Source organism: Melanerpes formicivorus, unplaced genomic scaffold (genome assembly GCF_026170545.1).
Source record: "Melanerpes formicivorus ecotype bairdi unplaced genomic scaffold, bMelFor1.0.p_v2 SCAF_29, whole genome shotgun sequence".
Classification (NCBI taxonomy): domain Eukaryota; kingdom Metazoa; phylum Chordata; class Aves; order Piciformes; family Picidae; genus Melanerpes; species Melanerpes formicivorus.
Window position 1 is genome coordinate 5,064,817 of NW_027142381.1, and position 26,194 is coordinate 5,091,010.

At 49.1% G+C, this 26,194-nt stretch overlaps 1 protein-coding gene across 2 annotated transcripts in view; it reads left to right on the plus strand.

Annotated features, from left to right (window-relative positions):
• MYO1C (myosin IC) overlaps positions 1-26,194 on the plus strand; it is a 63,898-nt gene that overhangs the window by 20,531 nt on the left and 17,173 nt on the right. The window contains exons 1-6 of one of the 2 annotated variants that reach the window (XM_068154636.1): positions 5,980-6,244; positions 18,388-18,543; positions 19,397-19,512; positions 23,955-24,153; positions 25,044-25,124; positions 25,884-26,063. In XM_068154636.1, coding sequence (XP_068010737.1) covers positions 6,227-6,244; positions 18,388-18,543; positions 19,397-19,512; positions 23,955-24,153; positions 25,044-25,124; positions 25,884-26,063 — 750 coding nt within the window. In that variant the 5' untranslated portion in view covers positions 5,980-6,226. Of the gene's footprint in view, positions 1-5,979; positions 6,245-18,387; positions 18,544-19,396; positions 19,513-23,954; positions 24,154-25,043; positions 25,125-25,883; positions 26,064-26,194 lie in introns of those variants that run through there. The other variant, XM_068154637.1, reaches the window with a different exon arrangement.

The window sequence follows — 26,194 nt, forward strand, 5'->3', positions numbered from 1 at the left end:
TCCAGCAGCTCTGATTCATACTTTTAGTTTTCTATTTTGGCTTGCTCAGGAGAGAAGTCACAGGTTAAATGCTGTCTGTTTCTGTGGAGGAGAGCTTTAGGTTACTGCATGCTGCCTTCCTGGAGAATACTGATGATCAGTGTGAAGAGCCCTCCCCTGCCAGCTGTGTCCCTCCTCAGTATTTTTATGTGCTCTTCTTTTCCAGACTGCAAACAGTTTAGTGCTGATCTGGCCTTATATAGTAATTTCCTATTATTAGAAACATTTCCTTGGGATCTTGCTGAGGGAGTAGCAGGGGGAAATCCTGTTTCCTTCATCTAACATGCAGGCAAAGCACCAGTGTTCACTCATTCCTTATCTAGTGTCGATGGAACAAGAAGTTTTTGTTATGATATGCTTTCCAGTCTTAAGCCCTTTCTAACACTAAGCCTCTTTTCAGAAATACAGGAAAAGAAATTTGAAGGCCTAGGAACTGTTAGGCACCAATGTGAGCTGCAGAGCATTGTCTGCAGCCTGTGAGTTCTGCCTCTGCTTTCTCAGCCCCGTTTTTCTCTCTCCTGATGCTTTGGAAATTCTCTTTTTCATGTTGCCTTGTGTAAGTGAAAAAAAAAATCCTACCACAAACAAACCCCAAACCTCTGATGGGGCATTTCACATGAGTCTGCCAGGGTGTTGATAGAAAGCAAAGGGCTCTGTTTAAAAAAGAGGAACAACTTTATATGAAAGCAGGCAGAAGGCTTTGTTTTGTGTGCAGTGAGAATGGGTTTTTTTTGAGGAGAGATTGGTCACCAAAAGTACAGAGAGATGCACAGGCTTTGAACACTTCATTTTTCCTGTGAAAACATTTTTTCCCCTTAAAAGGAAGATGTAGGTCCTGCCACTGGGAGTGACTGTTTAGAAAGTCAGTTGGGAGGAATGCACATCAGCTGAACTGAGTCAGGCTGTTTGTATTACCAGCTCCTCAGAACGGCTCTTCTTGTTCTTGCCACGGACTCTGCAGGGGAGCTGCTTAAAAAATGACTGTATCAAAGTAAGGGCAAAGCAATCAGACTGAATTAACTGTTGCTTTTATACTCTTGCTCCTGAAGCTAGTTCAACAACTGCTGCTGGATTCAGAGTGGGTAGAGTGTGTTTGTAAAGTCAGCTGAAGTCCTGCAGCAGAGCTGTGACACAGGGCAAGCTGTAAGCGGGATGGAGGAAGAGCAGCCACATGCATGAGACAAACTGGCATCATATTAAGGGCATCTGGTAATTATAAAGTGGGACTTTGTTCTGATGGTCTGAGCCAGTCACCCATTTCTGTTTCACTGGTTCAGCAGAGAGCAACAACAAGGAAAATGTATCTTGGTTTGCTAGATTAACCCAGTTTCTGTTTTCGCTCACGTCACAGGCCCAGAATTATTGTGTGTGTGCGGGAGCCATAACTAAGTAAGAGCACTGTATGTGTGCTTTTTCATCTGCTCTGCCTCAAGTGCATCTGTCAGCAGAGGGATCAAGACAGTGAGCAGTGCTTACAGGCCCCTCAATTTAAGAAGGACATTGAGACTCTTGGGCGTGTGCAGGGAGGGGAAACGCGGCTGGGGAGAGGCCTCAAACAGAAGTGCTATGAGGAGAGGCTGAAGGAGCTGGTGTTGTTCAGCCTGGAGAAGAGGAGACTTTATTGCTGTCTACAACTCCCTGAAGGGAAGTTGTAGCCAGGAGGGGGTTGGTCTCTTCTCCCAGGCACCAGCACAAGAGGACACAGTCTCAAGCTGTTCCAGGGGAAGTTTAGGCTGGAGGTGAGGAGAAAGTTCTTCCCAGAGAGAGTTGTTTTGCCATTGGGATGTGCTGCCCAGGGAGGTGCTGGAGTCACCATCCCTGGAGGTGTTCAAGAGGGGATTGGTTGTGGCACTTGGTGCCATGGTTTAGTAGTCATGAGGTGTTGGGTGACAGGTTGGACTTGATGATCTTTGAGGTCTCTTCCAACCTTATTGATTCTATGATTGTCTGATTCCAGAGAGAGTGCAGTAGTCCAAGGGGAGGTGTGCATCTCCACCTTCATCTCTTGCAGTCCATTTTGTGGGTTAAATTCTTGTTTATTTGTGAAAGACTAAGCTTGGGAAGAAAAGAAGTTTGGTGTTCACACTGCTGAAGCTTTCTTGAAACAAACCAAACCAGTACTGAGAGTTTTAGGCATTACAAAACATCAATTAGAATCCCCCCAAAAATCATTGAAATATTCTTTGTCTTCTGGGTTTTGAACCCTTTTGGCCACACCTAAGGTATTTTTCAGCTCTTGTCTCTTATCACACACAGAGGGAACTCTGAGAACTCAGAGAACTTGTGATGTCATCAAGTACACAGTAAAATTAGAGAGCTTGAGACAGCTTTTGAGTGAGTACAATGGGCTTTGGATTTAACCTTTGCAGGTCTGTGGTTTCATAACCACCCAGGAGTGTTGCATCTCCAGGGATCAGTGTTCTCTGTCCGGGCTTCTGTTCCTCACTACCTGTTTGGGAGACAGTTGGCTACTGTCTGCATGGGGAAAGAGGAGATGAATGAGTAACACCAGAGAGAGGACAGAAAAGAGACAATTCTTAGCAGAGCTAGTGGCATGGGGAAGAGGCTCTGCCTCGTTATGGAGGCTGTTAAAATATTGAGTGTTAGTTCTTGGGCAGGCCATTGGTTTATTCCAGTTGCTGTGTGTCAGATGTTCACTCTGTGCTGGAACAGGGCTTTTCCTAACCAGTGGGCCAAACGTCCTGCAGAACATCCACTTCCTGCTGTGGGTTGTCTTTTGAATGAGAGGCATTTTAATCAGTTTTAGAGCAGTGCAGTCTGGGCAGGAGGACACACCAGACAGGTTAAAGAAACTTCTGTTTTCTAAGATGTTCCTCTGACCTGTGAGAGGAAGGGCTTCTCAAATTCCTGGCCTATTTAGGGTGGTTTGTTTCCCATGGTATCTTTGCCAAGTGCTTTCTAATTATGGAATGTGTGTTATTCTGTAGCTCTTTTGCAAGACAGAAATAATGACTATCATCAAAATCCAGGGGAAAAAGAAATAATTAGGCACAGATAGAGGAACTTGCAGCCTTTTGCTTTTGGGATAACGCAGATGTGATCCACACTGGTCTTGGAATAGTGGCAAGCCAAGCCAGTACCTCTCACCTCCAGGTTTGTACTGAGAGCAGAGCAGAGGAGAAGGCTGTTTGCTGATGCCAAACTCTCTGTTGTTGTGTTTTTCTCAGTAAGGCCGCTGCTTGCGGGTGTCGCTCAGCAAGTCACGCACTGCTCTGGGAGCCTGCCGGAGCAGGGCTGACAGGAAAGGTTTCCAGTCCCCTTGCTTTGAATGTGAAATTGTATGCAGGGAATCAGCTGCTTATCAGCAACCAGCAGAGCAATCCCAGTGCTCTAATCCAGGATTTATATGAGTCACTTCTAACTGGTGAGGCCTGGAAAACTTGATTCATCCCTCTGCTTGTAGTTGCCTGTAGTAGTGCTACAGCCCTAGCCAGCCATCCTCAGCAGAAATCACACACAAGGGCTGGGCTTTGTTGCTGGAAAGGAAGAGCCTGGTTTTATCACCTTAATAGTCTGAGATCAAGGTCTTTTAAATCAAAATTATGTTGATTATGTCTGCTTTCCAATTATTTTCTCCCCCTTTCCCCCCTGATTTAGGCTAACTCAGGCAGGAGTAGTTTCCTCACCATCAAGAGCTGTGCAGTGGTTTGACTCCAAAAAAAAGTTTTGAGTAAAGAGCTTCCCATTAAATAAATAACTAAAAGGATTCTCCTACATAATAAAAAAGCTAAGGAGAATGTGTAAAAAGTGTACTTGTGAATCCTGGGCTCTTGTATTTTCTCCTCTTCTGTGGCATTTTCAGCGATGAGCTGTGTTAGGAGATAGGGACTAGGGAAAAGGTGAAGTTGTTCCTGTGAAGATAACTCTCTGCTAATACATAACTTAAAGTTGTAATGTGAGTTTTATTGACTCTGTTGTTTGGCTACAACTAAGCTGATTGGGGAAATGATGCTGGAGAAGTGACATTCTCCTCCTGGAGAATTACAGCTGCCAGGCTGCAGCTCTGATTATACTTGGTAAACTCCCGGCTCAGGGCTTGCTGTTGTGATTCAGCAATGGCTAATGTGGCTCTGTTTGGGAAATGTAGCTTAGATTACCTTTGATCTCACCTGTGCTCCTGCACTGAGCAGGGCTTTGGAGTATTGCTGGTTTCTTTCAGTGCTCTGAAATAAACCACTGCTAAACCCACCTCCGAAATGTATCCCGAGGCTGCCTCTGTTAATAATTCACCCACCTCCTCGGCTGGTTGGTGATAAGAAGTGAATAAGAATCATGCCAGAGAGTTGTGCAAGAATTGAAAGGCACTATGAGTAATTTTACCAAATGGAATCTAATGAGGGCAGAGGAGCTGGTGGCACCACAGCTCTCTGCAGAAGCATCAAGACAAATCCTCGTTACCGCTGGCGCCTTCTTCTTGTGACGAATGGCATCCACCACAGCACAGGATCTCTGGGTCACAGCTAATTAGAGAGGAGTGCTGCACTGAACCACTGACAACATCTGCTGCCTTTCTGGGGTTTTAAATAGCCTCCCATCTGAGCAGTGGCCATGCATGGCCGTGTTTTACTTCAGAACACTTCAAAGGAAAGCAAGTAGCTTTTGATTTAAAATGCTTTTACTTTAAAGCTTGGCTTCACCCTTTCTGTGATAGGGTTTGAAAAACAAGCATTTTGAGAAGAAAGCACCAACAGCCCCCTTCAAGCAGAGCTGACTCCAGGCAGTGCCCATCATGAAGCATCAGCTGTCAAGCTTGGGACCACTGAGGAGCAAAATATTTCACATAGTCACAGACTAAGTTGTAAGACCTGTGGAGTTGTCTGTTCTAAGCCTGCGTCCAGGCAAGGCCAGTTTAGATGAGGTTCCTCAGGCATTGTCTAGTTGAGTGTTGAATAACTCCAGGGATGGAGTTTCACAACTTCTCAGGGCCCCTAGTCCAGTATTTGACAGCACTTGTGGTGAAAGAACTTTCCTAATCTCTCATTGGAATTTCCCTTCTTCCATCTTGTGTAGATTACCTCCTGTCCTTTCACTTTCCACCTGTTCCTGGTGAAGGCTGCATGGACGTTGTGCTTTTGGTCAGCATGCCCTGGGCTCTGGGTGGTGGGAGTGGTTTTTCACACTCTTGATGTAGCTATGATCATTAATTTTTTTTCATGTGGTGTCAGTGGCTTCAGAGACAGCTAAACATGCTGCTTCTGTAGCTTCTGGGATGGAGACTGAGGGCAACAGTGGCTTGACCGTGGGCCCATCCCTGGAGGTTTGTAAGGCCAGGCTGGATGTGGCTCTGAGCAGCCTGATGTACCGTGAGGTGTCCCTGCCTGTGGCAGGGGAACTAGATGATCCTTGAGGTCTCTTCCAACCCTAACAATTCTGTGATTCTATGGCTGTGCCTGACTAGGAAGGTTGCTCCCTGGTGTAGTGCAGGTTACTTGTGATAAGCAGCTCAGGGACCTCCATCTAGAGTGAATTGGGTGTTCTGAGGGCGGGGGTCTCAAAATGTTTCAGGAATAAAATACTGCTGAGCCAGTATGATAAGTCCTTGGAAGGTTTTGTAAGGCAAACTTACACCTTGCCCCTGGACTCTCTGTGGTCCTTTGCTTCGCCGAGAGAGCGATCACCAGCGGCAATGGCAAGCCCAAGAGGTTTTGTGGTGGTTGGGATGAGTTGGGAGTAGGCTCAGGAAGCTCTGGGCTGCTGCTGCTGTTGCAGTGCAAACATTTGCCTGATGGAACACATCGCTTCCTGCCCTGTGTGCTGTGGCTTTGCACGTTGGGCTCTGCACCAGCTTTTCCAGTGCCTGTGATTGCTTTTCTTTCCGTGTTTCCCTGTCACTGGGCAGCCGGGACTCCGCAGGCAGGCTGCGAGCAGAGGACAGCTGGCTCCTCGCTTGAACTGCCGCTCACGCTCTGTGTGTGCTTGTAGGTCTCTCCTCTACGGGAGGGGAGGAGAGTTGTTCCTCTCCCTCCTTGGAAAACGCCCTCTCCAGGAGGCTCCAGTAGGAGCTGGTGGGAGGGAGGGAGTTCTGACAGCACCGAAAATGTTGTGGAGTGAAAAAAAACAAATAGGGGGCAACTGACAGAAGAGAGAACTCGTCCTTGGATCCTGCTTTTTGCAGCAGGGCAAACTCAGTCTCTGCAAGTGCTGTGGGAGCTGCCAGGAGGCAAAGATGAGGTTCAGAGCCGCGGTAAGATTGATTCAGCTTGTTTTTGGGTGGCTTTCAGATGAATCTAGCCTGAGAAGAAGGGAGAGAAATTTGCCAGGTTTCAGTTTCAGCAGGAAAGTGAAACGTTTCAGCCTGCTCTGCAGGAATCCTTTTCATTGGCAAGTTGTGTGAAAAGGGTTGAAATAGGATAATGGGGAGAGGTGTGTTGGGGAGGAAGCCAAGGTAAGAGCTGAGAAGGTGGGAAAAGAGGGGGAAAGCCATGGTCTGGTTAGGGGAGAAGGAAGGGTGGAGCTTTTGCTTGAGTGGAAGGGGCATGAGGATGTGAATGTATTGTGCTGGGCTCTGCTTGTGTCTTCCCCAGGGATGTGGGCATCTTCCTCTGTGACTGCCACCCTGGGCAACAGCAGGAAATCCCTGCTTTGAAAGACTCAGTTTCTCCAGGGTTTATTTGCTTCAGCCAAACCTTGGCCATGTTTTAGCAGCAACCAGAAAGCCTGGGTCTGGTGCTCTGTATTGCAGGACAACCACGCAGAGCTTAGGAAAATGAGTATGTGGCAAGAGGTTGAGAGGATTGGGGTTGTTACCTGAGAAAAGGGATGAGTAAGAGAGGAGGAAAAACTAATGACATGCAGCAGTGCCACAGAGAAGGCAGGTTGTGAGCTCCCTTTTGCTGTGTTGCGACACAGAAAGAGGGACATTCAGTTAAGTTAGAAGTTGCCAAAGGGATGCAAAGGTTGTTTTCATACAGTGCATAATTGGGCCAGAGGATTCACTAACACTGGGAGATGCTGAGGTTGAGAATGAGGGAACCTTACATGTATTAAAAATAAATGTGTGTGGGCTTTTGCCTGGCTAAGAATGTCCAAGGCTTTAATTGGTAAAGTTACCCAGTTTAGGAAAAGGATTGGAAACGTCATGCCTGGAGACTTAAGCAGTTCTGACTGTCAAAGAAGAGTTAGCATGGGGCTGGAGTATCCCTTACCTGCTCAACCTAGAGATCCCTGCATGCTTCCAGTATTTACCACTGACTGAGAAAGGACCTTAGGGATGAAGCAAAGCGCAGAGCTTCTGGGGGACCAACCTAGGCCCTCCCTGTGGCAGCACACCTGAAGGTGGAGCAGATGGTGCTCAAGAGTCTTGTTGTTCTGTTACATGGAGAGCTGGAGAAGCCAGCAAACCGCTGTACAGCAGTGGACATAGAGAAAATGCTGTAGGCTTGATCCATGTGATGTTGTCTGGGGTGGTGCTTGATACTCTGCGAGAGAACATGTGGGTGTGGAAGTGCCCTCCGCATGCCCTAGGAATGCACTGGAGTGCTCCTTCTGGATGGAAAGTTCTACTATCTTTGGAAGACAGAATAGTCTGAGAGGCTTGTGTGGGGTGTGTGGAATCCAGCAGAGAAGGTGGGAATATCTGGAGAGGGGGGAAGGGCAGAGCAAGAGTGTGAGACTCTCAGTATTGGTGTAAGAGAGATGGAAGGATGCAAGCACCCAGAGGGGACCACAACAGCAGTTTCATGCAATCCATAGAATGATTTGGGTTGCAAGGGACCGTTAAAGATCATCCAGTTCCAACAACCCTGCCATGGACAGGGACACCCACCACTAGACCAAGTTGCTCAAGGCCTCATCCAGCCTGACCTTGAATACCTCTAGGGAGGGGACATCTGTGGCCTCCCTGGGCAACCTGTTCCAGTGTCTTACTACCCTCACTGTAAAGAGCAGCAGCTGCAGGCACAGGGTCAGCACCTCCTGCGGCAGGTGGGGAGCACAAGCACGCCCTGACTCTTACCTGTAGGCCAGTGTTGAGTTTCTGCTGCAGTCTCACCTGCTCAGTCTGATCTGGAAGTCAAGGGAGAAGCTTACTTGGAAGGGCCATGATCTGAGTTTTTGCTTTTTATGCCATCTGTTCATCTTCCGAAGCTCCTGTGGGAAGCAGAGGCCTGTGGCTGAGGTCTCAGGTAGCACTGCTATGTGCACTGTGATCAGCAACATCTTTTAACAAGCAACAGCTTGTGACATCTGCTCAGGAGCAAAAATGTCAGCTCCCTAAATATAGAAATTCAGTGTATTTACTTTTCCAGCCTTGGTGCTCTTTCTGGTTTGCCTGCTTCATTTTTCTTACTGCTGTTTTGCATTTAGCTCGTTGATTGAAATATCAGCATCCCCTCTTGGGGCTAAACATCTTTCTGGTCTTTCAGATCAGTTCTTGGAACTACTTTCTTTTTACTGCTAACTTTTCTGTTTTCCTAACATTAAAAAAAAAAAGGAGGAAAGGTAAAACAAAGGAGGAAAGGTAAATATAATGAAGTTATAAACATTGGACAAATCATATCACCTGCTTGCCATGCAAACCTCCATGGCTTGCTTTGGCTTCTGCTCCATCACCATTTGCATTTCTGGTTCACATTTGAGCTCCTTAATAGGGATTCTCACTACTCTAAGTGTTGCAAGTGTCAAATGTCACTGGTTAATAGGTTAAGAGTCATAACTTAATTGCAGCAACATCCACACCCTGCATTATTCTTTGCCAATCTCAAGGATTCTGTGGTTATTCTTTTCCAAAAGAGGACATCTTTGCTTTCACAGCTCCAACTCCCCACGACCTACCTGCATTAATGGGTGCTTAAAATAATGCACAGAGTGTGGCACCTTGCTCCTATTTCCCATTCTGCTTTGCCTTTTTAGGGTGGGAGATTAAATGGCTTTAGAGCTTGGCAAGTGAGGGAAGCAGAACTGTAAGTTCTAGACAGTGTGCAACCCTTTGTGAGAGCAGAGCGAGTTTGCTTACCCTCCATTCCTGATGATTTCATGTTTTAGTGTATTCCAGTTTGTCCCTGCTTCAGACATGGAAGACTTGAAAATGTTTGCAGAAATTAGTCAAGGAAGTGGCAACTCTCTCTCCTTAAGGTCATTTTTGGCATATCCCATAGCTGAATTCATTCACCATGTGGTTTAGAATTGAGGAGGAAGTATCAGAGAGGGAGAGCCAGGTTTTAGTACAGTATCATAGTATCAGTCAGGGTTGGAAGAGACCACAAGGATCATCTAGTTCCAACCCCCCCTGCCATGGGCAGGGACACCCCACACTAGATCAGGCTGGCCAGAGCCTCATCCAGCCTGGGCCAGCCAGCCAGGGATGGGGCCTCAACCACCTCCCTGGACAACCCATTCCAGGGCTTCACCACTCTCATGGGGAAGAACCTCCTCCTCACATCCAGCCTGAATGTCCCCACCTCCAGCTTCATTCCTTTCCCCCTAGTCCTATCACTACCTGAGATCCTGGGAAGTCCTTCCCCAGCCTTCCTGTAGGCCCCCTTCAGATACATGGGCAAGTGCTCCCTGACTCCAGACATTCCTTTGTTGGAGATGTATTGCTCTAAAAGAAGCAGGAATAAAAACTGATTCTACTATAAATGGTCCTTGAGTGGCAGCTGCTGACATGGTTAGGTTGGGTTTTTTTTTCCCCTCAAGTTGAAGTTATTCTCTTTAACTCTACTGGGCTGTGTCATCAGAGCTGATGTCTGGTTTTGATCCCCTGTGATCTGACAGCTCTGATTTTTCTCAAGCTGTCTGCCCAGAGCAGCTTCCCACCTTGTGGGAACTGCTGCACTCTTGGTTGGGCTTGCAGCATCAGAAGCAAACTGGAATGTTTGATTTTTTTTCTCATTAAACAAGTCCAATAGCTGAGGTTTGGGTCAGATAGCTGATTGTCAGAGCACAGATAAATCCATGTGGTTGACTGCAGATGATTTTCACACGGGACACGGAGCTGCCTCTCAGGCAATGCTCTTTCCAACCCAGCTGTTGACTAACAGTTTTCTGTGTCCAAAATGTGCAGCAGGCTTTCGGTGTGGTGAAAGGGAGGAGGATCCTAAGTGGCTGCACTTCAATCTGTCAGGGATTTGCTGGCAGGCAGCGTGTGCTTGACTAAGATCCTTTGGTCCAGGTCCACCTCAGTTGTTTTCATGGTTGTGTTCTGAAAAGAAGAGCTATCCCATTCTGCACCTCAGGCACTGAGGCCCTGGCTGAAGCAGTTGATTTTTGTCTGCTCTGCTGTCTAGCCCATGTTGTGTCCAAGCCTTTTCCCAGGCTGTAGACTGGAGGGAAAATCAGAGGAATTTTTTTTCCCCCCCTTCCTGCAGCTTTGGCATGGCAGTGCAGAATGTCATACTGTCCAGGAGACAAATGTGTTTTAACTGCCACCACCCCACAAGAAGTTCTTTCTTGGTCCAGGCTTCTTATTGTTTTTCAGAATCTAATCTGCATTTCCCTTCCCACTCACATTTGGGTCTTGCCTGTTCTTCCGTTCCCGGCTGTGGAGCTATTTGTGGCATCCACAGATCAATCATCTTTCACTTGATCCCAAGATAAAGATGCCTGCCTCTTTCCACAGGGCACCAGCTTCCTGTGGTCACTCCAGTGCAGGTCTGCTGGCCTGTGAATGGACACCAGCTGCTTGTAAAGGTGCATTGTCAGAGGACAGTATCAAAACCTTCATTTTAGATGCAGACATCTTGTTTACCTTGTGTGCCTTCTGCTCCTAAATTAGATGACTACAAAGCTGTCCTGCTTCATGTAAAGTCATTCACTTGGAGGGCTCCAGATGCTCCAGGAAGGAGATGCTTGAGCTGCCAGGTGCTGCCTGTTCTCTCAGCAATAGACAGCATTTGTGTGTCTGAAATTGCTGTGCCATCACTGACCACTCAGATACCCCTCTGGGAAAATCAAGGCTGGGAAATGGGATGTAAAGGACTCCCTCCTGCACACATATATTTGGCTACTGGGTGTTGCACAGCCATAAACCAGCTGATGGGCAAAGCAGGGGTGGGAGTTTCATGCTCAGTTCACATCAGCCCTGAACAGAGGGCTGCCCTCCATATTCCATCACAAAACATTTCCCCCATGTGCTCAGGCTGACTGACTCAAGTCTTTTGGCCTTTGTTGTACAGATCAGGAGATCCTGGTTTTCATTTCTGAGGTGCATTAGTCCTCAGCATCCTCCCCAGAGGGAAGTCTTTACCAGACTGTAGCATTTAGCAACGTTTCAAAGGAAAGTATTTGTTTACACCTTCCCAATAACTCATCAGAGCCTCGCTAGCTGAGTTTAGGAAACTCTTTGCTACAGTCTGGAGTGCTTTTGTGCTCCCAGGAGCTCTTTGTGAAGGGTATTTTCTGATCTTGTTGACTCCTGTATGAACACAAAGGAAGGCTGGAAGCCCAGCCAAGGTAAACCTGGCTCTGCAGGCTGCATTCAGCAGCACCACTTTACACCAGCTCCAAGTGTTTCCCAAAGTTCAGTCACAGGGGAGAAAAAGCCATGTGGAAGTAGTGCTGCTTTGGTAGTGGGCTGGCTTGGTCCCCACCATTCAGGAGTGGCAGCTTTTCCTTTCCTGGCAGTGAGCCACTGTTGTGCTGATGGCTCTGGAGAAGAGATTAGAAGGCAGGAGTGGGTTAAATAGTGTGGGAATGAGTCCCTTGGAACTCTGCCTCGGGGTGGGTTTGGGAAACCCAGTGGTGAAAGCCAGCTTGTACTCACCCAAGCAGGAGTGACCATCAGGGCAGTGATTTTAGTATGGAGTGAAAGGTGAGCCTGAGAGAGAAGGCACAGACACTCCTAAGCCCACAGGCACCAAGATCAGGTGGAGATTGCTCAGATTTTTGCAATTCCCTGGTGGCAGCCTGTGCTGGGTGTGGCATTAGCATGGTAGATCCTACAAAGGTTAGGGATCCTTAGCCCAGGCCTCCTCTTGACTCCTGTAGGCAGGGTGAAGTTGCACATGGCTGAGCTAACCTAACTGCCTGCTGCTGTCAAAGGCGCACTTGAGCCTCCCTGTCCTCTCTGCCCTGTGTCTGTCACTCATCTGGTCCCATGGTAAGGTGACTCCCCTCACTACACTGACAGGAACACATCAGCTTCTGTGTTCCTGGACATTGTTTTGCTGCCTTAGGGAGTTGCACTGGTCTGGCCTAGAGACAGGTAGCTGCTTGCGTAACACGTGCCAGGGAGGCAAAGTCCAAAGCAGGGGGGGTGTTCAGTTTGGTGGTGGGGAGCCCTTAGGCTGCACCTAACTTGCCTCTTTGGTGCTGCTTTCACAGGCACTTAAAATCCATCAGGGTCTGCTCCTGCAATGGCAGCTGCTGCCTGTCTCTGTGCTGGTTCCCAGTCTTGTGCCACTGCTGTCTGCTGGCCACTATGACTGAGAATGTGTGGAACCTGTTTGGGAGAGTGAACTGGGCTAAAATCATAACAAAAGAGCTGAGTTAATTTTAATCCACGAGAGGTTTCCAGTCTAGCTTATTGCACAAGTCCTGGAACCAGTGCAAGCCAAAGGGTGCAGCTGCACGGAGGGCAGATGGGAGGGATGGTCCTTTCCCCTCTGTCCCTGCTGTCAGAACAGCTCCTCTACCACTGTGCTCTCCTAGCAGCCTCCAGAACAAAAGAGCTTTTCACAGGGAAGGGTCTAACCAGACCCTCACAGCCTATATCCTCCTCATTACCTGGAATGGGTGCTCCCTGCCCCAAGGCTTCCAGGCTTGTCCAAGCTGGGCTCTTGCAGGGGATGCTGTAAACGAGCTCCACGTCAGCCAGAGGTGTATTGGCACAGACAAATCCTGTCCACTGCAAAGACACTGAGGGAGCCACTCCTGTCCATAGGCAAACTGCTTCAGTGAGTAATGAGCTTCACTGCACCATATTCAACCCCCCCTGTGTGGGCTTCCTGGCATTAATTTACAGCCACCAGATTTGCTGTCTCCCTGCTAACAGAAAATAACCAACAGCTAATTTATTCAGTGCCTTACTGTCACCCTCATCATTCACTAGGAACATATGGTCATTGCGATTATTCTTTTCTAAGCAGACTCACAGAATGCCAGGCTGGAAGGCACCCCAAAGATCATCTGGCCCAACCTTTCTAGGTAATAGCCTAGTTGAAATGAGCTGGCCCAGCAGGCTGGCAAAGCTGAGTCTTAAAACTGTCCAGTGCAGGGGAATCCAATCCCTGGGAGATGATTCCAATGTCTAACTGTTCTCATGGTGAAACATTTTCTTCTAGAGTCCAATGGGAATCTCCCCAGGGGTAACTTGTACCACTCACCCCTTGTCTTTTCCAAACAGGGAGTCTCCATCCTTCTGGTAGCCACCCTTTATGTGCTAGTGCATGCTGCAAAGGTCTCCCCTAAGCCTCCTCTTCTGAAGACTGAACAAACCCAGTTCTCTCCACCTTCCTTCATATGACAGGTCCTCCTGGCTCTTCTCTGGACACTTTCCAGCCTGACCACCTCTTTTATTTTTGTATAGCAGGGGCCACAACTGAACTGAGAGAGTCTTCTTTCCCCTCTTTCTTCCCTCTGCATTACTGCCCTATTTCCATTTTGCTGAAAGGATTTTTTTTTCACCTCCTTGCACATTGCATCTGTTGCAAGTTATTGGCAGTCAGATAGTGAATGTGGGCATTTTCAGCTGGTGTTAGACTTGGTCATAAGCACTAAAGCAAATGAGCAAGTGCTGGCACAGAGAAATGCCTGTTGCTCAGCTGTGGTTTATGACTGATGGTTGTATTTGCATTGAGCTAGGGAGGGTGCACCACTGTGATTAGAATGTATCTTCCGGAGGATCTATCTGGCTGCATCACATCAACTGGATGCCCTGGTCACATTTAATTATTGCTGGAAAACTGCATTTAGAGGGTTGGCTTAAAACCAGCTGAAAAATCCAGGTAGTTCTTTTGCTCTCCCTGAGGGAGGTTGGAGTTGAAGGGGGATGAAAAAAAGAGGGGAGGAAACTGGGAGCTGTTTAGCCTTAAATGCCTGTCCCAGAGGAGGCAGCCCCAGTGCAGTTTTCTGGGTTGAGTAGGATGGATGGCTCCTTCCTTGGGCTGGATTTGTGCAGCTGGGATCAGTTTGTCCTGAGCTGGAGGGAGTGGTTGATGAAAGAGCTGCTGAAACTGCTAAGTGACGCTTTCTGTGAAAGTCTTTAGGTTTATATAAACTTGGATTAACTGTGCGAGGGTGGAAGCTTCTCCTCACTCACTTCTGAGGCAGCTGTGTTTTAGAAGTGTAGTCATCAACTTACCCCCTGGAAAACTAGTGATGATCTTTTGGGTTTGCCCTTGTTCCCATTCCCTTGTGCAAAACCTGCTCCAGGACTGCGCTGCTCTGCTAGAAGCATTCTGATTTCTAGGCAGAGTTTGTTTGTATGTGATTCATCTCTCTCTCTTTCTTTTGCTGATGTTGTCCTTTATCATACATAGTATCACAGTATCAGTCAGGGTTGGAAGGGACCACAAGGATCATCTAGTTCCAACCCCCCTGCCGTGGTCAGGGACGCCCCACACTAGATCAGGCTGGCCAGAGCCTCATCCAGCCTGGGCTTAAACACCTCCAGGGACGGGGCCTCAACCACCTCCCTGGACAACCCATTCCAGGGCTTCACCACTCTCATGGGGAAGAACCTCCTCCTCACCTCCAGCCTGAATCTCCCCACCTCCAGCTTCATTCCATTCCCCCTAGCCCTATCACTACCTGAGATCCTGAGAAGTCCCTCCCCAGCCTTCCTGTAGGCCCTTCAGATACTGGAAGGCCACAATAAGGTCACCTGGGAGCCTTCTCTTCTGCAGACTGAACAGCCCCAACTCCTTCAGTCTGTCCTCATAGGAGAGGTGCTCCAGCTCTGATCATCCTCCTGGCCCTTCTCTGGACATGTTCCAGCACCTCCACATCCCTCTTGTAATAGGGGCTCCAGAACTGGAGGCAGTACTCCAGGTGGGGTCTCCCCAGAGCTGAGCAGAGGGGGAGGATCACCTCCCTCAACCTGCTGGCCACACTTCTCCTGATGCAGCCCAGGATCTGATTGGCTTTGCGGGCTGCAAGTGCACATTGAGAGCTCATGTTGAGCTTCTCTTCCCCCAGCACCCCCAAGTCTCTCTCCTCAGGGCTGCTTTCCAGCCAGTCACTGCCCAGCCTGGATTTGTGCCTGGGATTGCCTCAGCCCAGATGCAGGACCCTGCACTTGCTCTTGTTGAAGCTCATGAGGTTGGCTTCTGCCCACCTCTCCAGCCTGTCAAGGTCCCTCTGGATGGCCTCCCTTCCCTCCAGCTGTCTGCTGCACCACACAGCTTGGTGTCATCAGCAAACCTGCTGAGGGTGCACTCAGTGCCACTGTCCATGGCACCCACAAAGATGTTGAACAAGATAGGTCCCAGGACTGATCCCTGAGGGACTCTGCTTGTCCCTGGCCTCCACTCACCTTCCTTCTCCAGGGCTTACCTCTTTCCTCTTCACCTTGGCAAAGAGGGTGGTAGAAGACAACACAACACTTTGCTGAAGGTGTGGAGGCTTGGAAAGTTTTGGGGGCTTTTACAAAGGTTCTTTAACAATCAGAATCTGCAGAATTTCTCCCAGGCTGAATCTTTCAAAGCTTATGACTCAGGCCTTCCAACCAGGAGACTTTTGGGGGTGGGGGGGTAGGAATTAAAATGCTGTTTCTTTGTGGTATGTGAGCCATTGGAGTGGATCTGGATGTGAAATTTCCAGGAGGAACTAACTTTTCTTTCTGAAAGGTGCTAGTTTCATGCAAGCACTTTTACCCAGGCACTGGCCTCTCAGGAAGGAAGCCAGTTCTAACTGACAGAAATAGGCAAAACTGTGTTTGCAAATGATTGGTAAGGCTCAGCAACTGCAGACTGAGGGAGTTTGCATCTCTTTGGGCCCAGCACTGGGTCTTGCCTTTAGTTCTGCTTAAGAAAACTTAAGGTGACCAAGGTTGTTTTTACTGTTGTCTCCCTGCACACCATCAGCCTCTGTCCTCTGACCAGTTTTATATCTTGGGAAGGAGCAGAAAGGAGCTACCTTACAACATGAGTCAGCAAAAAATCATCTGCCTCACTGTGCAGGGTTTTGGGGCTGGATGACAGTGTTGCAGCCAGGGCTCCAGCATTCCCACTTTGTGACACTGCTACAGGAGAGGGTGCCTGGGAATTGCTGTGAGTGTGTGAGCCCCTTCAGGGACAAGCAGTGGTAGTGCTTGTGCCAGTGGTGGCACCATCCCAGTACATAACAGCTTCTTACCACTTCTTACCACTTTGCTCTGCTCTGGTGAGACCTCACCTGGAGCACTGTGTGCAGGTCTGGAGCCCTTAATACAGGAAGGACATGGACCTGATGGGGAGGATCCAGAGGAGGGCCATAAAAATAATCAGGGGGGTGGAGCAGCTCTGCTATGAGGACAGGCTGAAGGAGCTGAGGGTCTTCAGCCTGGAGAAGAGGAGGCTCCAGGGAGACCTAATAGCAGCCTGCCAGGACCTGAGAGGGGCCTACAGGAAGGATGGAGAGAGTCTGTTTGCAAGGGCCTGCAGTGACAGGATGAGGGCAATGGCTTCAAACTAGAGAGAAGGGCAGATTTAGAATGGACATCAGGAACAAGTTCTTCACTGTGAGGGTGGTGGAACACTGGAACAGGTTGCCCAGGGAGGTGGTTGAGGCCCTTTCTCTGGAGATACTCAAGGTGACACTCAACAAGACCTGATCTAGTTGTGGATGGCCCTGATGACTGCAGGGAGGTCAAACCCGATGACCTTTGGAAGTCCCTTCCAGCTTGGACCATCCTATGATTCTCTGAAATGCAGCAGTGCTTTAGGGAAGTGTTTTAGCAGAGGGGGGCTTGGTTTGAGGAGTTTGCAAAGTAAGAAGGATTTAAGAATGTGCTAAGGAAATGCAGGCAGATGTGAGGCAAATGCTTTACCACGTTGTGTCTCCTGCCTCCGACTTCTGCAGCATCTCTCATCGGGTTTTTTTTTGTCTCATACATCATCTGTCTGCATGGAAATTTTCCCTTCCAAGTTGTGACTGAGTCACTTGGTGCACATTTCCTCTCCCTGTGTCAGTACGTGGGGTTTAGTATGTGGAGTGAGAAGTCAGCAGCCCTGTGCTTTCCAGAAGTGGTTTTGTCTGAACCACCCCGTGCCGAAAAGGTCACCTTGAAAAGAGGGTCAGGGAAGAGAAGTGGTTTGGTGCCTGGGACAGGTACTGGTGTCACACTCTAGAAGCAGTGGCATGGAGTGCAAAAATGCTCATTTCTCATTAGCTCAGAATTTTCCCATTGGGTTTCTTGCTAAATTGGTCACCAACATGAAGCTGTTTGCTCATGAGATGAATCATCCTTAGTCATAAAAGATTCCTCGGCTCGAAATGACTTCCTGTGATGAAATGAGAGAGAGAACACATTTCAGTCTCACTCCTGCTAAAGGATGCCTGGGAAAGGAAATCCAAGTTGTATTCTCTTCATGAAATGCTTGCTTGAATGATTGATTTAAAACTATTGGATATTTAGCAACAGCTTGGAACACTGGATGGGGACACTGGAACAGGTTGCCCAGGGAGGTTGTGGATGCCTCCTTCTTGGGAGTTCAGTTCTAGTGGAAGGTGTCCTTGCCAATGCCAGGGTGAGACTAGATGATCTTTAAGTTCCCTTCTAACCCAAACCAATCTCTGAATGAAATTTTCCCTGGTTCTGGTTTGCCTTCCACCAAAGCAATTAGTCTAAAGCAGTTGCTAAAGTGTTAGTGCCCACAAGTGGTGTGTTCAGCAGTAGAGGTGGCCTTGTTCTGATAGCCTCTCCTCTTCATAGGTAGCTGTGGTCAATGGTTCTTGTGGACAAGACCACAGATGTGGAGTGTGTCCAACGAAGGGCCATGAGGATGATCAGAGGGCTGGAGCTCCTCTCCTATGGAGACAGACTGAGAGAGTTGGGGCTGTTCAGTCTGGAGAGGAGAAGGCTCTGAGGAGACCTAATTGCAGCCTTCCAGTATCTGAAGGATGCCTACAAGAAAGCTGGGGAGGGACTTTTTAGGATGTTAGGTAGTGATAGGACTAGGGGGAATGGAGCAAAACTAGAAGTGGGTAGATTCAGATTGGGTGTCAGGAAGAAGTTCTTCCTCATGAGGGTGGTGAGACACTGGCACAGGTTGCCCAGGGAGGCGGTGAAAGCCTCATCCCTGGAGGTTTTTAAGGCCAGGCTGGATGTGGCCTTGTGCAACCTGATCTCGTGTGAGGTACCCTGCCTGTGGCAGAGGGGGTGGAACTGGATGGTCTTTGAGCTGCCTTCCAACCCTGGCAATTCTGTGATTCTCAGATGTCCCAACCTTCCTCTGGTTTTGGTTGCAGGGAGCAGGGACTAACGGGATTCGGCTGACCATGGAGAGCGCTCTGACGGCTCGCGACCGAGTGGGGGTGCAGGACTTCGTCCTGCTGGAGAACTTCACCAGCGAGGCAGCTTTCATCGAGAACCTGCGGAAGCGCTTCAAGGAGAACCTCATCTATGTGAGCAGCAGAGGCACAGGCACCAAAGCCTCCATCAGGCACCTGAACCTGGGTGCTTGCTGTAGAAGGCCTACTACAGCTCTGCTCTGTGGAGTTATATAGATAGGGCTCCGTAGGGTTCCATTGGGTCCTATAGTGCCTATAGAATCCTATAGAGCTTAATAGGCTCCACAGGGTTCCATAGGGTCCTATAGGCCTTTATAGGTTTCCATAGGGTCCTAAAGGGCTCCATAGGGTCCCATAAACCTCTATAGGCTCTGTAGGGTCCTACAGTGTTCTATAGGCTCTACAGGGGCTCCTGGCCCTGCAGGGGGTCTCCGGCCCTGCCTCTCCCATGCTGCCCCCAGGCCACCCTACCACAGCTCTGCTCTACTGCATGTGGAGATGGTGCTATCAAATTTAATAGGTTGCTCATGACAGAGCTGGTCTGGGATGCTGTCATGTTGACAGATGTGAGCACCCACTCCAGTGCTGCACTTGAGGTCTGCTGGCATTTACAGGTCTTGCCAGCACTAAAAATCCAACTCTCACCCCATTCTTCCAGGTCATGGCTTCACTCTATGGGAGGCTTTCTGCAGTGGCAGGCTTGAAGCTGGTCCCAAATGGTCCAGCAGAAATAATCCACTGCTCTTGCCTGTTAAAACTGTTTGTGGGTGCTGTGTTTTTCAGCTAGCATGACTCCTGCAAAGCCGTTCTAACTGCACTCAGATGTCACTTCCTTGGCCTCACTGGAAGCCCTCAGCAGTGTCCCCAGTGCAGGCAGCCCTTGTCAACAAGCTAACAGCCTTCAGAGCAGTCTGGGCTCTCCACTGCCAGACCTTCTGTAACCTCTCTGCCCTGTGCTCTCTTTCAGACATACATTGGCTCAGTGCTGGTGTCTGTGAATCCATACAAAGACCTGGAAATCTACAGCAAGCAGAACATGGAGCGATACCGCGGTGTCAGCTTCTATGAAGTCTCTCCTCACCTGTGAGTGGCCTGTGGGTAAACTGTGCAGTGTGTGCTGTTCCCACGCAGCCCTGTGCAATAGTGACATGTGGAAACAAGCAGGCAGGACTGCTCCTCAGCCCAGATGCAGCACCAAAAGTCACAGGGATACAAAGGATCCCTCAGAGGGTGTGGTGTGCAGCTCTTTCTATTCCTGTTCCTCTCTCCAAAGAGGATGAGTTGCCTTTGCTAGAGCACTATTTGGAAAGGGAGTTGGTTCCTTCCTGGCTGGAGGAACAGGGCTGCTTACCCAGCCCTGGCAGGACAGGAGTTCATTGTTCCAGGGTTACTTGGGGTCTGCATGTCCAGGCTGTGAGCTTCCCCTGCTCATTCAGCATAGGGCTAACTGGGGGAAAGAGTGTGTCTGTGTGTGTGTGGTGGTTTCTTTCCTACCTCTGCCGTTACTGCCTGACCAGTATTTATCTGGTATTTCCCTGGTTGCTAAGATACCCTCAGCCTGTTGGAACAAGGAATGTATTTATTTACATGGGCTGGCCTGGTGAGCATTCCCAATTTCCCATTAAAAAAAAAGAAAAAGGAGAAAAAGTTTGAGGTCTGAAGTTATTTTTGAAAGCAATTGCTGGGTTTTTTTTTTCCTGTCTGACTGAAAGAGAAGATGACTGAGAGCTGAGGACATTTGGCTGCAAAATGTTTGCTTTCAGAACCAGTGGCCAAATTCTGAGCACCTCTTGGAGGTTTTAGTGTTGTGGTGGGGTTTTTTGGGGGTTGGTTTTGTTGTTGTTGTTGTTGTTTTCCCTAAAGAAGCTCTTGGAAGAGTAAATGCTATTATTTTTGAGCAAACTGTTTGGGCTGTTTCTTGTTGCTGGCACGTAGCCCAGGAGAGTAAGCAAAACAGAATGCGCTGCAAGCATGGAGAGCAAGAGAAACACCAGTGCTTGGGAAAGTCTGAAGACTTGGAAGTTGTATTTGTTGGGAGGAAAATGTCACCTTTCTGTTTTTTTGGTAGCATTTCAGGCTTTTTGTGTGGACCTAACCTGCAAAACCTGCATTCAAACCTGCTGAGTTCTCCTCTTAATTTAGGTGGGGCGATACGTCCTCTCTACATGCGGGTGCCCCAGCTAAGAGAGCTGCCCCAAGGAAGCAACTAGCAGTGGCTTCAACCAGTGTTAGGCAGTTGCTGGTGAAGGACCTGGGAGGTGCAGAGGCAGCAGCTCTGAGGCTGTCCAGCCTCACCCCAGCTTTAGCTGCGCTGCTGCATAGATTACCTTCAGTCCTGCCTTCCAGCTACGGATTTGGCCTGGGTGCAGCCACTGTTGCCTGTGAGCAGGGCATTCCTGAGGGCTCCTTTGTCCTTAGGTGAGAATGTTGTGACTGTGGAAAATCGTTGAGGCTGTGGCTACCTTTTTGTCTGTGAGCTGTAGGCAGAGGACTGAGCAGGATGGCAATGCTAATGTGCAACAGGGAGCAGTAAGCAGATACGCTTCGATTCCTGCATGTGCCACATAAAGGGACTTAAATCACAAAGCAGCTGACTATTTCTTAGGCTGTTCTCTCTTTTCCTGTTTTAACTCATCCCTTAAGAACTAAAAATTGTGCAGCTTGTAAGTAAGCTCCCCAGAGCCTCAGTACCAAATGCCAGTGCTGCTCCAGCTGGGAAAACAGTGGGGGTTTTGTTAACTGTTTTTATTGTTCCATTAAAAAACATTCCAAATACTCTGAGGAGCACTGAAGTGTAGTACCCTCTGCTTCTCCTTTTACAGTATTTCAGGTGTCTTTTTCCCCCCCCTCTAATTCTAAACTGACTTTAGAGAGACAAAACACTTCAGGGTTGCTATTCCAGTGTCAAAATAGTTGTAAGGGCAGGCCTGAGCACTGGGTTCTCTGGGAAGTGTGGTGCATGCAGTCATTCCATGGAGAAAAGTTATCCCAGCAGCCTTGAAACACAGCATGCTTCCCATGGATGGTGGAGTCACCATCATTGGAGGTGTTCAGGAGGAGACTTAATGGGGTGCTTGGTTGCATGGTTTAGTTGATTAGGTGGTGTTGGATGATGGGCTGGACTTGATGATCTTGAAGGTCTCTTCCAACCTGGTCTGTTCCTATTCTGTTCCTATTCCTATATCCTATTCTGTTCCTATTCCTATATCCTATTCTGTTCCTATTCCTATATCCTATTCTGTTCCTATTCCTATATCCTATTCTGTTCTGTCACACCCTGTCCTCTTCACAGCCTGCCAGGGGGGTAGAGATGGGTGCTACAAATGGGGCCCTAAACATCCTTTAAGTGAACGGTCCCTTGAGGTTTTTAAGGCTAGGCTGGATGTGGCTCTGAGCAACCTGATCTAGTGTGAGGTGTCTCTGCCCACGGCAGGGGGTTGGAACTGGATGATCCTAGAGGTCACTTCCAACCCTGACAATTCTGTGGTTCTAAATGGGACCCTAAACATCTTTAAGTGAAGTGAATTCTGCATGGGGTGTGCACAACTGCCAGCTTTCTGAGCAAGGTTGTATGGAATCATAGAATTGTTAGGGTTGGAAGGGACCTCAAGGATCATCCATTTCCAGCCCCCCTGCCATGGCCAGGGACACCTCACACTGCATCAGGTTGCTCACAGCCACATCCAGCCTGGCCTTAAAAGCCTCCAGGGATGAGGCTTCCACCACCTCCCTGGGCAACATGTTCTAGTGTCTCACCACCCTCATGGGGAAGAAGTTTCATAGTTTCATAGTTTCATTCAGGGTTGGAAGGGACCACAAGGATCATCTAGTTCCAACCCCCCTGCCATGGGCAGGGACACCCCACACTAGATCAGGCTGGACAGAGCCTCATCCAGCCTGCTCTTAAACACCCCCAGGGACGGGGCCTCGACCACCTCCCTGGACAACCCATTCCAGGGTTTCACCACTCTCATGGTGAAGAACCTCCTCCTCACATCCAGCCTGAATCTCCCCACCTCCGGCTTCATTCCATTCCCCCTAGTCCTATCACTACCTGAGATCCTGAGAAGTCCTTCCCCAGCCTTCCTGTAGGCCCCCTTCAGATACTGGAAGGCGACAATTAGGTCTCCTCGGAGCCTTCTCTTCTGCAGACTGTACAGCCGACATCCAATCTGAACCTCCCCACTTCTAGCTTTGCTCCATTCCTCCCAGTCCTATCACCACCTGACATCCTAAAAAGTCCCTCCCCAGCTTTCTTGTAGCCCACTTCAGATACTGGAAGGCCACAAGAAGGCCTCCTCAGAGCCTTTTCTTCTCCAGACTGAGCAGCCCCAACTCTCTGTCCTCACAGGACATAGGTCCTTGTAGGACCATCAAATCCCCCAGCAAGGGCATGCAGTGCAGGGGCAGATCTTTAAATCACATTTGCATTTTCAACTGTTTTCCAAATACTCCAGAGACAGAATGTGGATGGGAAGAGAAGGCCTTGATGGCTTCAGTGGGGTAGGTGTGCAGTTGTGTTGCTAGGTAGCTCATTGGTGTTGCCTTAGCACCAGGTATTAATAGACCTGAGGCAGCCATGGCTGTTATTTTGGTGTGATAATTTGTAATTAATTTCACAGCATGAGAGTTTTGGGGGGTTGGAAAGGCAAAGCTGCTGAAAGGTTGTCAAGTGTATGAAGGCAGGAGATCTGCTTGGTCAACACGTGTAAGACAGCTGAAAACAGTGTGGTGGAGGTCCTACACAAGTGCATTGTGAAAGGCTTGGATCCTTTGCCACTGCACCTCTCTGGTCCTTCTCTTCCTCTCTCCTTCTGTAAGCAGTTGCCAGGATTGAGAGAGTTGGGGCTGTTCAGTCTGGAGAGGAGAAGGCTCTGAGGAGACCTAATTGTGGCCTTCCAGTATCTGAAGGATGCCTACAGGAAAGCTGGGGAGGGACTTTTTAGGATGTCAGGTAGTGATAGGACTGAGGGGGATGGAGCAAAACTAGAAGTGGATAGATTCAGACTGGATGTCAGGAAGAAGTTCTTCCCCATGAGGGTGGTGAGACACTGGCACAGGCTGCCCAGGGAGGTGGTGGAAGCCTCATCCCTGGAGGTTTTTAAGGCTAGGCTGGATGTGGCTCTGAGCAATCTGATCTAGTGTGAGGTGTCCCTGCCTGAAGAAGTTCTTCCTCATGTTGAGGAGGTGGAAGTTTCTGTGCTCTAGTTTACATCCATTGCCCCTTGTCCTATCACAGGGTGCAAGTGAGCAGAGGCTGTCCCTTTCTTCCTTCCCAACCCTCCTATATTTACATACATTTATTAGATCCCCTCTCAGTCTTCTCTCCAGACTCAAACAGTGTTCAGCAATCCCCAGTGGCGTCAGCAGTGTGCAGAGGCAATATGCTGTGGACCCAGCCCGTGGACACCTGCTTCTTTGAGGTGTCTCTGCTGGGAGCTGGCACTGTGGGACAGCCTCAGCTGAGGAGTCTGTGCCCTTGGCTTGTGGAAGCAAACCGATGTCTGGCTCTCACTGTCCCTCAGCTACGCGATTGCAGACAACTCGTACCGCTCCCTGCGCATGGAGAGGAAGGATCAGTGCATTCTGATCTCGGGGGAGAGCGGCGCCGGCAAAACGGAGGCCACCAAGAAGATCCTGCAGTACTATGCCATGACCTGTCCAGCCAGCCAGCAGGTGGAGACCGTGAAGGACCGACTGTTACAATCCAATCCCGTCCTGGAGGTAACTCTAGAGCCTGCAGCATGGAAACTTGACGTTAGCCATGCCAGCAGCACTCACATTTTCCAGCTGAGGGGGTGGGGGCAGCTGGACCCCACCGGGCATGGCTCAGCTGTCTGCACGGAGCAGATCATCTGTCCTGGGAGCACTGGGTCACGGCATGTGGGCAGATATGTTTGCATGTACACAAGGGGAGTCCTGATTGCTTGTGAGGCAAGGAGATGGCTGCTGCTGAGCTCATTTGGCCCTCTCCAGCCCACCAGGAGCAGTTCTGCAGGGGCTGGGCTGCAGGGAGAGGCACGGGTGTGGGTGTGGGACGAGCTCTGCCGTGCGGATTAAGTCTGCAAAGCCACAAGTGACACATCCGCTGCATTGCCCTCTGATAAATGCATTTGGGGGTGCATTTCCTGGTGCTGTGGTGTCCTCTAGTGTCCAGTCCTGAGCTGTCATTGTTATTCCATTCCATATTTCTGCTCTGTTCTCAAATGTGCCCGGGCAAGGTGTGCTGGCCGAGGGGGGAAAGGCAGGAGAGTGCCTGCTGCGAGCAGAGCTGCAGGAGACTGCCAGCAAATGGCTGTGATAAAGGAGGAAGCTTTGAAAAGACTGTCAGACGTGACATATGTTGTCAGCAGTGAACTGGCATGAAAATAAGCTTGCATGGGGGGATGGAAATGTTTGCAGAGGCATGCTCCATCTGCAGCGCTTGCGCTGGGTGCAGAGATCAGCATTAGAATTTGGGTAGCAATCTGTTTCCTTCTTGCTTTTCCCTTGCCAAAAGGACAACACAAGGCTTTAAAGGCTGTAAACAAACAACTGGCAGCTTCCCCACGGTGCTTAGAAATAATCTCCTTTCATTTTTGTTTGTTTTTTCTCTTAACTCCTTTCTGTTTCAGGCCTTTGGAAATGCAAAAACCCTTCGGAACGACAACTCCAGCCGATTTGGGAAGTACATGGATGTGCAGTTTGATTACAGGGTAACTTGCAGTCTGCTTTACACTTCAGAACTGGTCCCAGCCATAGCAGAGGTTCTCTGTTGCCTGTGCTTTCATGTACTGCTGTGCTCATGCAGTGATTGCTTTGCATTCTTTTCTCTTGCCTAAGCGTGGTAGAGTTTGGTTCCAGAGGATTTCACAGTACACACTTCCCTTTCTTCCTTCCCCCCCTTTCTCTCTCTAAGGACACAGTGAGATCAACTCCTCCTGTATCTAGGGCATATGTGTACCATGGAATTAGTTACTCCCAAACTAAATGCCCATAAGCCAGCTGTGGTCTGAATAGTCTCTGCCCTGTGTAACTTTGCATAGTGTTTGATTTGATTCTGATCCAAATTGTCCCACGCTATCAAGGTGAGCACAGTGCAGGAAGCAAGCAGCTCAGCACACTGCAGTCATTTAAGCATCTCAGCCTGCAGTCCCTCCCTACCTACTTTTCCTTGTGTTGAATTCCTTCAGAGAAGGAATTTTCCAGAACTCAAGATCCCCTCCAGTGTGTGCTGTAGCTGTGATCTGCATTATGCTGTGTCATTGTCACTTGCTAGCTCGTTTTGCACACACTCCAGCACTCAAATTGCCACTCTGTGGAACTAGAGATGGTGATAGGAAACAGACAGATCATTTTCTGTCTCTTTGTAGGCTATCATTTTGTATCCTCCCTGTCTTTGAAGAGGCCACCAAGCAGCAGAAATGTTTTCCTCTGTGCTGATGAGCTGTTCCAATGTGTCTGGTTTGATTTAGGGGGCTCCTGTCGGGGGCCACATCTTGAACTACCTCCTGGAGAAATCCCGAGTCGTCCACCAGAATCACGGGGAGAGGAACTTCCACATTTTCTACCAGCTGCTAGAAGGAGGGGAAGAGGATTTACTGCGGAGGCTGGGCCTCGAGAAGAACCCCCAGCAGTATCACTATTTAGTGAAGGTGAGCCTGAGCTGGGCATTCTGATGGCACTGCTGCAATCTGGGACTGAGATGTCCTCAGCCGGCTTTGCAGGCTCCTTCCCTTGCTTCAAAAGCCAGCACTGAGACGACTGCTGTGAAAAGAAACCTGTG